Genomic DNA, 13,307 nt, shown 5'->3' with positions numbered 1-13,307 from the left:
TGCTAGTAAATTATTAAAACTAAAATAATATCAATATTTATAAACTTATATGGTATTGTATGCATAGAGTACATTAGAATAAATGTAAAAAAAAAAAAACTAATTTTGTATCTCATTTTATGACTCTCGATTGATAAAATAACTATTATTAACTCTAAATAAAAGGAAAATTAGAAATCACATTAATTAAAACGTTACATACGATACTAAGTTATGATCCTATGTAAAACTCATGAATAGTACAACGACGGCTTAATCTAATAATTAATGGGTATGTTTTACACTAAGTAAGTGGAATACCGTAAGTTAATGAAAAAAGAAAAAAAAAAAAGAAAATTCATATTTCTGAATGATGTGAATATAAAAGCGAAAGTGAAATAGCATAAGAATTTTACCTGAAAACAATTGAAAGAAAGGAGGAAGCATTGCAAAAGGGTGCAATTATGTACAAAATAGAAAGGTAAAAATGGTGATAAAAAAGGATGATTGGCCTTTTAGAATAAAACAAGAAAATTACGTAAAATAGATAAGAAGATAATAATAATCACCACGTGCTTTGAAATGCGTGCACGTAAGTCCAATATAAGGCAGAATGGATTAGGTTTTAGACCCTTAAACATCGTTTTCTTCTAAATGGCTTACATTATAACACGAAATTATCACCATCCTTGGACAATGGCACTTTTCCTTCTGCCTTTTCTTTTTTTTTCTTTCAGCTTAATTACCCTTTTTTGTTTTTGTTAACAATGTTGATAAATTTAACATTATATTTCTCTTAATTTTACTGTATATATTTCAATTTAAGTAAAATTTTTAATATAAATTTTATTTTTATTATTATTTATAAATGTATTAAAACATTACTTTCGAGTTCCATCCAGCATTAACGTTAACATAAATTTAGAAAAGCTAATGACATCAACAAATAGTTCGAGGTTTCTTAATTATTTGGTTAATATAGATAATTAGACTTTAAGGGTCGTTTTAGTTTTATATCCACTTGAAAGCTATTTATAACTATCACCTATATAAATTTATATGCGTTTTTGGTATGAACGTATGCACATAATTAATATGCATACTCACTATCATCTAATGCATTAAAAAGAAAAAGACACTATCATCTCATGGAATAGAGTATTTCTTTAATCTTTCTTTTATTTATTTAATATACCTACGTAGAAGTGCAATTTGCTCGGTGCATATAGCTGACCCACTTAGAACTCCAACTTTCAGCTAAGAATTTCATTTCACCTCTCAACTTGTAAAAGTAAAAATGAAGGCTGGCGTTAATATATAATATATTAGAGCAAAAAATGAAGTATATATAGATTTCTATATGCTTTTGTCTATGTTTCTTGCATATGATGATCTAACCATGGCTACATATATATATATATATATATATATATATATATATATAGCATTAATTCCCTTTCGGTTAGGTAAGTCTTTAAAATAACAAACATGGGTTAGGGTTTTATGGACTTAGAGGGCCATAAAATAAGCCAATTCTTGGGATCATTAAGGGGGATTGATGAATACATTTAAGAAACAATAAAGCATGTGGTGAGGAATCCGATGATCAAGCATGATCAAGTTGAAACCAAAAAAAAAAAAAAAGAAACACATTCTTTGATGAGTAATATTCGACTTGGAGGAAACGACGACACGTCAAGTTTCAAGATTGTCGAATTCATGAGAATTTAAACCTATTATTAATTGGTGATTTGGATAATAAGAATTTTTTTCTGTACTTAGATATTCATAGAAATTATTAAAAAAATGAGTGGCTTCTAGTGATGAAGCCAATTCCACAGTGTGTCGGTTTTTATTCCACGATTTTGTCTTTAACAAAAGACAAAATCAAATGACTCAATCTTTGTCATGTATATGTTGTTTATTGAGATCTGAGAATTTTATAGTCACGGTGATTTTATGGTTTTTAAATCCTTAAAACCTTGTTGTTTAACATAACTAAAACAAATTACTTAATATCCGGATCCCTTAAATCTACTTTTAATTCTTAAAGAAACACCTCAGGATTCCTCCGAAAATCAGTGTTTTTCATGGAGTGTGGGCTTCTATGATCATCAAAAAAACTAAAAGTGCTTATTTTGTAGGCATCTCACTCTAATATTCTCTCAAGCTGGTGAAAATATACCAGGAACCCACAGTTTGGGTTCCAAAATTCGTAAATTATTTTCTTTGGTGGGCTATGTGATCTGAGCTAAGGTAAAATTACTTAACCATCGATCACTGCTGGTTGTCCACATTGTCAGATGCATCAAATGTGGGAAAACTCATCATATGCAAGCTGAATCGGGTATATTAGTACGTAGCATGGCGGATTTATATATATGTGTTGTTGGGTTGGCTAGTAGTACCTAATACAGTGCGGTGGATACAAAAGTTTTCAGCTGAGTTTGTGATAGTGGTGGTTTGGCCTTTCACTCTTGATGCGATTGAGGACGAATGCATGCAATGACTTCGTCAGCTTGTGTGTTTTGCCTATTGTATTGCTACCTTATTTATAAGTATTGGTTTTTCTTTTTTTGCTTATTAGTTAGACTGTTGTACTCTTTAATTTCCTTCTGTCGTGTTTTGTTCCCTTAGTCGATCTTTTAAGCAGGCAGTCATATTGGTAATGTAACTTCAACCCTCTTTGATTAATGAAATTTCAAGTTCTCTCTTTTTTTTTTTCTCTTATTTTATAGAAAATAATTTTATTTATTATAGACAACTATATTTACAATCTTGCTAGTTCTAAAAAAACCGTCTTTCTCTTAAATAATATATACAATAAATTGAGATATATATTCACTATCACACTAAATTTGTGGATGGTATTTATTATTAGATACTTAGTTATTTTATGTGTAAAATCATAATTACTATAAGATTTCATAACAACTGGATTCTGATCAACAGACATACTATCGTCTATTTTAACGTTGGCATACAATCACAAATCACAATCATACTCTACAATAATCATAATTAGTACAATTCATAAGACTCATAACATGGTTTGAAGGAAAACTCATGTTATATGCCTGCCAAATTGCCTATAAAATAAACAAAGAAAATGAATGCAACTAGAGAGGAAAAGAGAGAAGAATATAAGAAAAAGGAGGTGAGGACAAGAGAGAATTGTTTGTGTTAGATTTGTTTTTAAGAAGAGTGCCAAAGAGCATAAAATTAAAATAAACAAATTAAAAAATGGATGGCAACAAAACGACATGGCGCCCCCGACAAAGATTTGGCAGTACGGAGCAGAAATGGCATTGTTTCTTCATTACTATCTGAAAAGAAAATTAATAATAAATGTAGACCCTCTAGATTTAAGGGTTGGGTTTGTTCCATTGTCTGTTTTCTTGTAACCTTGAAGTTCGTTTCAAGGGAATATATGTATCAATGTTAGGAGAATAAACCATTAAATTATACCAAGAAGAATTATTCCTTAAATAATGTAATGATATTATTATTTTTTCTTTTATTTTTATTCTTTTGATGTAGATTGGAATGTTTTTGGAAATGTCAAGCAAGTGACTAACTGAGACATCTGTTACTCTCAGGCATAAATTTTCTTGGTTAAGTTTGTGGCAAACCATTCAATCATTTTCTTCTTAATTCAGGCCTCAGCTTATATAATGTAAACCAAACTTCTCTTTCTTCTAATTTCTTTTTTCGTGCGTTTTAATCTCTTCTGATCTTTCTTTTTTATATTTTAAATAGAAAGATCAAAAGATAATCTTCTCTTTTTGCTACATGTAATTTAGAAAATAAAAAATCCTATCCAGATTTAATGTCTTAAATATACTATACAAGTTAAAATTGAAAAAGGCTTAAAAAAAAATACAATTACTTTATACTAAAAATATTTCAATTTAAGATTTGTCAGCAGAATTGAGTTAAATTATAGTAAAAGAATTTCGTAAAGAATTCATAAATCAATAAATGTTACATATTTAATCTAACTTTAATATGTTGAGAGATCGACTCTGGTATTCGTCAGAAATAAATTAAGGGCAAATGTTTTTATGTCAGGAAGGGTGGCAAAACTTGACTTATTGTGCCATTGTGTGTGTATTTTATGCAGTTAGTGGGTGCCCAAAAAAAGCAAGCAAAACAGTGAAAAGACATCACATTATTAACATAATCTCAATAATTGAATATGAAAATGTTAGATCGAGGGAATGGCATTCGTTCCCTTTTCAGAATTGAGAAATTAGATAACTGAGGGCTTGGCGTAGTAATTCAGACAGACTCTGAAAAAATGAGAGTTAAATTCATTTATTTTAAAAGAACAATCTTTGAGAAGTTTTTTTATTTATATTTAATGAATGTTTATACATTAAATTAATAAAATAAATATAAATCTAGTTAATAAGTAATTTGATTTTAGAAGTATAAGTGCCGAGTATTATTCTATCACATGCATAGCACATATATAAACCGTTAAGAGGATACTGGTTCGTATAAATGACACCATCACAGGTGCCATCAAGATTTTATTTTTATTCATCATCCTGACGTAGCACTCACCATTTATTTCTTTGGTATAAATGTCACTTATGGTCGGTGAACTTTGCCCTAATTTGATGCAATTTTTGTATCATTCCTGTGACTTTATACGGCTCTTAAGTAGGTTGCACAGAGCTTGTAATAATTGAATCTAGACTTTGGAAGTGGAGCTATGGAGTATGTGTACTCACAAATTTAATCCAGGGACATATGCATATTATAATTTAAATAAAATCTTTAAACTCAATTCTTTTTATGTGTAACTAAAAGAAAAATAATATTAGTTATCATTAATGTTTCAGTGAATTGTTCAGATCTTCTACTTAAACATATTACTATTTTGATGTTTTATTTTAATTTATTTAAAAATAAGTAAAATCATATATATATATATATATATCTATATGGGATGGGAAGTATAAAATGTATAAATAATGACATATAAAAAATTAGTTGTTGTTGAGAAATAATGCTAATAATCACATAAATATAAATAAACAAGAGAACACAAGGATTTAACGAGGTTCGACAATATATTTATGTTTTTGGAAGCGATCAGTGGCTGTATCTATTATTATTAGATAATCGTATCTATTATTACGAAAATATTTTATACTGCAGAAATGTTGCTCACGTACTCCTAACCCATTTAGATCGTAGTCCGCAGATTAACTACGAAACTCCTCCATCGGACAGATGCTGTTGCTCTACTCGCTCACTCCGCTCCGCTTCAGCATCTGTCTTTTAAATTGATATATGAGCCATATTTAACACTTGTATTTTGTTTAATTAGTACAAAAGTTATTCACGTGGGAAAATTGAGAAGAAATCCAAAATCCTTGTTGGCCATAGGCTACCAGAAAAACCAAAAACAATGGTAAGATGATTTCAAAAACGAATTATATTTGAGATTGGTCCATGGATTGAGTCCCACTCCCACACACCATAAGTAAATTTTAGACCATACCAGACAAATTCAATGACAAAATTCTATCATAAAATCATACTAACAAAATAAGCTACCAAGACTAATTCCTTCTGGTGGTGACCCTATTTTTAGTCTTTTTAGCCACCCACCCATCATTTGCTGATTTTTAAATATTTTATGGGATTATATTATTGTTATGCTCTATTTTGTCATGATTAAATTAGAAAATAAAATTTTTTAATATAAAAAGACAATTTTATCTATCAATAAAATAATCATTGGATCCGTATATCTTTTCCGCCATAGTTAAATTGCAATACTTTCATTTTGTTCTAATAAAGAAAGTAACGTTTTAATAATAATGAAAAATTATTATACCCATTTAACTTTTTAATTTTTAAGAGTAATTATTTTTTAAAACATTTATGGCTAATAAATAAGAATCCCGAGAATAATAATAATAGGAGTAAAAGAATTAAAGAGAAAGGTTGAATATCAATTATATCATGAATATAAAACTAAATTTGAAAAAAAAAAATTACATGATGGTTTATTAATTTTCGTATTAATTAATGAATTTTTGTAGTTGCTAAATTTTAGTTTATTTATCTTCCTATTTAGTCACTTAATTTTAATTTATTTTGTTTTGCTTATTCAATTTTAATATTTATTACATTTAAGTTTTTTATCAATAAAATATTAACATATATCATATTTTTCTCTTATAACCACATTTTCTTTATTATTTATTTTTGTAATATATATCATTTCATATTATTAAAAGTGTTGGTATAACATTTAAATTTGATGATTGGAAGAAATAGATTAATAAGATTTATTAACTAAAAGCTTCTTTTTTTTACGCAAGATCAAGCATAGAGAGGAATTTGAATGACGATAATTATTTTTTATAGGTACTTTAGTTTTGTATGGAATGATGATAAATTTTTTATAGTTAAACAATTATGCTTCATTTATTCTTATTATATGTTAGAAATATATTAATTTAAAAATAAATAATATTTTTATTTAATTTATTTAACTATTTATTATTTATAATTGACTTAGTTTAATTTTTATGATAATAAAGTTTTTATTTTCTAAAAGGGGCGCGAATTGAGTATTGAATAATATCTAATTTTAAAGTAATTTTTGAATTAAATACCAATAACAGAAGTTACTAATTTCTATTCTTATTCATATTTCTTTCTTATTCTTTTTTAAAATCAAATGATTATGGTCATATATATAATTAATCTATCAATAAGAGTTCATTACCACAGAATATATGTATATATATATATAATTAAAGTCCAAACTGGCAATTGGTAACCACATTTCATGAAGGAAAAAAAAACACAAAATGATCGAAATCAACAAAATCATCCCCTCTTGCACACTTATGTCTATCTGCAAGCTTGATTCTTAGAAATTAGTGGAAAGATAAACAATTGATGAATGAATGAAGTTTTATAAATTTGAGCAGTAGTATTAATTTTAACAATAACTTGTTAGATACCTTTAATATATAATCATCATAAACAATTTGAACTAAAATGGTTTCTTGAGAGGATTAATTTTAATCCCAAAGTGGTTGAATTAGAAACTTTGGTCTGGTTTTGATGACTTCAGATTCACCATTTCAGCTGCTTAGTCTAATGATTAAAAACTTGATGAAAGAAACAGTAAGTGAATACATGGACACATAACATACCAGAATTGTCCACCCAACTGTTATTGTAATGAAACCTCTTCTTTTCCATTTATTTATTATCTTTTTGGGATTTATTACTTAGTGAGAATTGCTCCCACCTTTTCTGTCCCACTTTGAGATAAAGCAAAAGCTAGAGAAAAAGTAAGAAAGAAAAGGAAAAACATAAAAAAAGAAAGCAAGAAAGAGAAGTTTTTTTTTTTTTTTTTAAAAAAAAAAGCAGCAAAGAAAAGCAAAGCAAGTGAGAGAAAGAATAGAGACTAAAGGTTTCTCAAAACTCTCTATGATTTAAATTCTCTCAAGAACGGAACTTGGGATTTTCTCTCTTGCTTAAAATCCAGAATAGGAAGTCCCCTCTAACTTTCTACAAAGACCCTGTTTGGGAGCTTCAAGAAAAAGGAAAAAGGAACAAGCTGAACAAGAACAAGTGCAGCCAGTGACTTATATTCATTCATCATCAAGAGAGAGAGTGTGATATAGACCCAAGTTGAAAGAAAACAACTTTCTTGAGGAAGACATAATGAATAGAGGTGTTTTGCAGACATCTCCGGCGGTGGAGCAAATAATAGCCGGAAACCCTATTTGGTGGAATATCAATAACATGAGGCCACCAACTCATCAACAAACCTCTCCTTTTGTTCCTCCTCCTAATCTTTTCCCTCAGTTCATTCCTTCTTCTTCTTCTAATAATTCTTCTTCATCGTCTTCTTCTTCACTTACTATTCCTTCTTGGCATGATAATAATCAAGAACAACTTCCAGACTCGTGGAGCCAACTCCTCTTGTAATTCTTTTTATCTCTCTCTCTTTTCTCTTTAATGGTTTCTTGGTTTTCTTTTGTTCATGTGATGATTACGCTGTAACCACGTTTGCTACAGTTTTTGTTTAGATCTTTAAAGCTTTCCGTTCCTTGAGATATTAATGCAGGTTGTAATGAAGTTTAAATAACTTTATCATGTCTAATTCTTTTCTTAAGGGGTGGATTGGTGGATGAAGATAAGGGAAACATGACGAGTCATTTTCAAACTAAGAAGTTTGAGAATTGGGAGGAGCAAATGTTACATCATCAGGCTTCAAGTATAGTTTCTCCTGTTGTGGATGTGAAGCAAGAAAATTCTGCAACTAGCTATGTCTATGGACATGCAAATAGTGAAGATTTTCAGACAGCAAAACCTAGTTGGTCTCAAATGATTCCTCCTCCAGTTTCTTCCCCTAAATCATGTGTTACTACAAGTTTCAGCAGTAACATGCTTGATTTTTCTACTAACAAAGGAGATTGCAGGCATCCTCCACCAGATCGATCCTCTGAGGTAAGATAATAGCGAGAAAAGAAAGTAGATGAATATTATTCATATAAATAACTTTCGCAAATTATATATATTCATTTTGTTCTTTTTCAATTAATATATCATTTACATAGCCCGGAAACTTTTTTATGGCCAATATAAATGCCTATAAAGCGACAAAGATTTGAAAAACATTCAACAAAGAAAGATACTGATATTGAAAAGTGAAATTAAAGAGTCATCTAAAACTTCCATAAATTGAACATTCTCAGTTTAGTTTAATGTTTTTGGCAATGGGCCAAGAATGGATTAACTATGATCATGTAAATTTATCAAAACTGTCCATTCAGAATTCTTAATTATTTCCTTTTCTTCCTTTTATTATAGTGTAACAGCACTGCAACAGGTGGGGCAGTTAAGAAAGCTAGGGTTCAACCTTCTTCAACCCAATCTACCTTTAAGGTAACCTCTCTTTCGCACATACATCCCCCCACAGACAACATGCACAAACACTCGCAAACATTCTTGGGGTGGTGACTCTTGTCTTTCTTGATTGTCCATTTCTCGAAGCATACCGATTCTTAGTTTTATACTTTCATTTTTGGTCCACAAATTTAAAAAAATATCTTGATGCTAATAAGTTAACATTTTCTTTTTCTTTTTTGGTTTTGACCAGGTGAGGAAGGAGAAATTAGGTGACAGAATTACTGCCCTTCACCAGTTAGTTTCTCCGTTTGGCAAGGTAATTAGAATCTTTATTAACAACAAATAATTAGTAATGAAAAGCCTGAAAACCTAGATCTTGCGGATGTAAGAAATGGAATAAAACAACTATAACTCTTTAGGAGGATACTTATAGAAAAAGAAGATTTTCCACAAAATTAAGAGCTTACTTCTCTTTTATTTTTCTCTTTTCTTCTTTCTTTTTTTCCTTTGCACAAATTTAAAGCTTACTGTTATTTTTGGAACTAGGGTTTTTTCTCCTAAAGCTATAAAGAAGACAAGAAAATATGACTTTGGATGTTTGTGGTGTGGTATTTTTCTCCTTTGCAGACTGACACAGCCTCTGTCTTGTTAGAAGCTATAGGGTACATCAGATTCCTTCAGAACCAAATTGAGGTGATGTTTCTTTCTTTCCTTTATTTTCGCAAACAACCATGTACTAGTGATGGCTCACTGTTAAAAGTTTTCAATTCACAGTGTTCCATTAACATTCTCTTAGTTATTGAAATCCTAAAATTTTTATTCCCTTATCTCCTTATCCCCCTTGATTTTAGGCTCTCAGCTTACCGTACTTGGGCAGTGGATCCTCAAATATGAGGCTACAACAACAATCTGTGAGCACTTCTCTCTCTCTCTCTCTCTCTCTCTCTCTCTCTCATATATATATATATATATATATATATACTCGATTCTCAAGACAGAAAAAAAAACTAATATCTTTCTCCCTATCTCTAAATATGTGCATGTGTATATGTGTTTGCATGTGCATGAGAATAATAGTGAATTATGTGGGTATTAATTGATTAATGATTGTAATTTTTCTTGTAGGTTCAGGGAGAAAGGAATTGTATTTTTCCTGAGGACCCTGGTCAGGTATGCTTTATTGGATCCATTACCTCTTTAAAGGGGTTTTAGTGAGGAACTTGAATTTGAAAACAAAAAGCTATTGTATAGATACATATACTCTTTACATGAGAGTTTACTTTGATTTTTTAAACCTAAAAGGAATGTGCTAATTTTGAAAAAGCATAATGTTTTCAGCTTTTGTTGGATGATTAAAGCTAAGTCTGTCATAGTTTGAATTTCAAATTGTTGAAAGAAGTAATGCATGCTAACTTTATATACAATTTTTATTTCTTTGACTAGTTGTTGAATGATAACTGCATAAAGAGGAAAGGAGCTTCTGATCAGCAGGTACTTCTTGTCTGATAAAAACCATTTCTTTCTTCTCTTCATCTTCATCATCCTCTTCTTTCCATAAAGTTTCTTCTTTCATAATTATTCCATTATTTACTTTCACATGTTAAGCTTAATTCCTTACTCATTATTTCCTGAATATTTTATAGGACTGTAATGAAGAACCCAAGAAGGATTTAAGGAGTAGAGGGTTGTGTCTGGTTCCTGTCTCATGCACTCTGCAAGTTGGAAGTGATAATGGAGCAGACTACTGGGCTCCTGCTCTTGGAGGAGGGTTTCGATAGACGGAATAAATTCACAGCACAGAAGAGCTTAATCCAAACGATATAACATCATGAGCAGTCACTCTGCTCAAAAATTAAGGCTGATTGCTCATGATGCTATACAATCTAGCTACACCTGTGCCTTCGGTTCCTGGACTTTGGATGTCCTTTAATACTTTCTAGTAATTTAAGATTAAACCTACCCTATGCTGTTTTTATCTTAACTTAGCAGCTTCTAGTTATATGTTGCTTTTCATGTATATGCAGTCCTAGTATGATTAATCATTTTGATGCTGTAGTTTAAGCAGCATTCATCATGCAGCCACCAGAACATTTGGATATTCTCATCTTTAGTACCAGTTATCTAATTATCAAAAAATAGAATGGGAAAAAAAATAAACTTCTTCTCCATTTTACATCAATTGGGCTGTCGAACTTTTATGGATCATTATTACATGAGCAATCAAAATGGCTAAGTGGTCAAATATCTGTATCATTATATATCTAAGGTTGAGTTAGTAGCTTAAATATTAATTCGAATGGCATTTAAAATTAGGGCAATCTTTGGTTTGAGGGAGTTTAACGAGGGATTTCAAGTAATTCATGTGGATTAACAAATCTTGGTTCAAATCTCCCATAATGAATTAAGAATTTTATCACAATGTTTTTATATTTCCAAAGCACTTGTAAATTCTATGGATTATGCATACCATATATTAGAGTATGCACAAATCTATGAATTTTGATAATTCCATAACAATTAAGAAACTTAAATTCTTAAATGGATTTTGACTCCATAGGTTTTAAAAGCTTTACTTGTTTATTTAAGTATACGCATGCAAAACTTATGAAACTTAAAGGCATTCTTAAAAATAGAAGAGCTGGATAGTATTTCCTTATTCGTTAAAAACCAAACCAGAGATTAGGAATAAGCCTACTCTTTGTAATATATATATACAACGAAAAGTATCATAATGTGGTTTTCTATTTAGACTGTTATTTAGGGCAAATTTATTATTATTATTATTTGCATCATATAAAGTTAAATCCAGTGAGAGTATGGGATGAGGCTTTCCTAGTTTGCCAGTAGACTCAAGATTATAAGCAATTATGTAATTTCAACTTTCATTATGAGTATTTAGAGGACTGAACTTAAAAAAGAAAGGTAAAAATTAGAGGGCTAAACTTAAAACTATCAAACTATTTTTTTTTTTTTACTTCTCTAACTTGTTATAAAATCAGTAAATAAAACCCTAACCTCTCTCTTTGCTCTCTCCTATCTTTAAAAATCAGTTCTTCTCATGATAATTTTCAGCTAGGAGGGTATTCTTTATTGTCATTTCTGCTTCTTTTCTTTGTGTATTTCCTTAGAAATAACATGAATCTAGGATTTTTGGTAGAGATGATAATTTGGTTTAAGGTGTTGTGGTGACCCCATTTACTGTTCAATTACTACCTCTATTGGTTATTGGTACGTGTTTGTTTTGACGGGTTATACCATTTTTTTTAGAGAGATAAAAGGCTATTTTTCTAAGAAAGTGTTGAAAAGATGAAATTCAATTATTACTTAAATATGTATACATAAAGTTGATTTATAATTTAATATAACCATTAAATGGAATTGCAATTTACAAAGATTGTTAGAGAAATATTATTTTCTTATAAGAGATTTATGTATATTTTTAAATATTGGTGGGTTTTATGCATTTCTTATATCAAAATGTAGTCATTTATTTTCATGAATGAAATATCATATTTCTCCTAAAAAACTTATTATAAAATCAGTTTGAATTGAAACTACAACTTATTATATACTTGAGCAGCAGGTATGTCTCTCTTTTTTTTCTCTCTTATATATTCTTTGCTTCTTTTACTTAGTACAACAACCCAAGTTAATCAGTAAATAGGAAGGGCTTGAATGGCCACAGTGGCTTGTTTTGAATTATTAATGTACTTGTTTGAAGATTGTACAAAGAAAAATGATAAACATCATGAAAGTGCAATTTTTATTTTATTTAAATGAAGTTATATGATGAGGTTAATTAAGTATTACATATTCATCGTCATCAAATTATCTAACAGCATCAAGAGAATGAGAAGTCTAATTTAGGAGATAAAATCGTTGTTGGATTTAAATTAAGTTAAATAAAAATTCCTAAAATTACCCTATTTTAGAGTGATTGCTTCAAAATTTGAGATGATACCAAGTAGCGTATATTTATTAGAACCTTTTCTCTTTGATTATGACGCTGGCCTCTTTCCTTTGAGTTCGTAGGAAACTTCTTAATGTTATTAAATTAAAATTCTGAAATTAATTGGATTACAAATTAAATTATTATAGATGAGATGGTTCTTTTAATTTAATTAAAGTTTCAAATTAGAATTCTAAATATTCAGATGCAATAATAAGAATCATTTATTCATAAATTTATGTATATATTCTCACTTTTGGTATCAACATCTAATAAGTCTTGATTGCCTGAATTTAGTTCTTGATATATCAATCTCATACAGAAACCCATAACTGCCACTGGTGCTTTCTTCTTTCTCTTTAGGGTTGTACACACTTTTAGCTCTTCCATCATTCCCTGCAACAATAATGTAAATTTCTTTAGAGGCAATAATGTAACATAGATGTGGTACCTTCACGCCTATAATAATGCCCTTGGGCTT

General features: G+C 29.5%; 1 protein-coding gene across 1 annotated transcript; it reads left to right on the top strand.

Moving 5' to 3' along the window:
• Window positions 1-7,363: 7,363 nt before the first annotated feature.
• Window positions 7,364-11,056, top strand: LOC8268334 (transcription factor bHLH68). The gene is made up of 9 exons (XM_002514222.4): window positions 7,364-7,949; window positions 8,142-8,475; window positions 8,839-8,913; window positions 9,128-9,193; window positions 9,505-9,570; window positions 9,729-9,788; window positions 10,003-10,047; window positions 10,321-10,368; window positions 10,521-11,056. Exons 1-9 carry the CDS (start codon window positions 7,687-7,689, stop codon window positions 10,653-10,655), a joined length of 1,092 nt encoding a protein of 363 aa, XP_002514268.2. The 5' UTR covers window positions 7,364-7,686; the 3' UTR covers window positions 10,656-11,056.
• The last annotated feature ends 2,251 nt before the right edge of the window (window positions 11,057-13,307 follow it).

Source organism: Ricinus communis, chromosome 3, assembly GCF_019578655.1.
Source record: "Ricinus communis isolate WT05 ecotype wild-type chromosome 3, ASM1957865v1, whole genome shotgun sequence".
NCBI classification, from domain to species: domain Eukaryota; kingdom Viridiplantae; phylum Streptophyta; class Magnoliopsida; order Malpighiales; family Euphorbiaceae; genus Ricinus; species Ricinus communis.
Note: the sequence above shows the minus strand (reverse complement) of the source record. Positions and strands in the feature narration are given on the sequence as shown.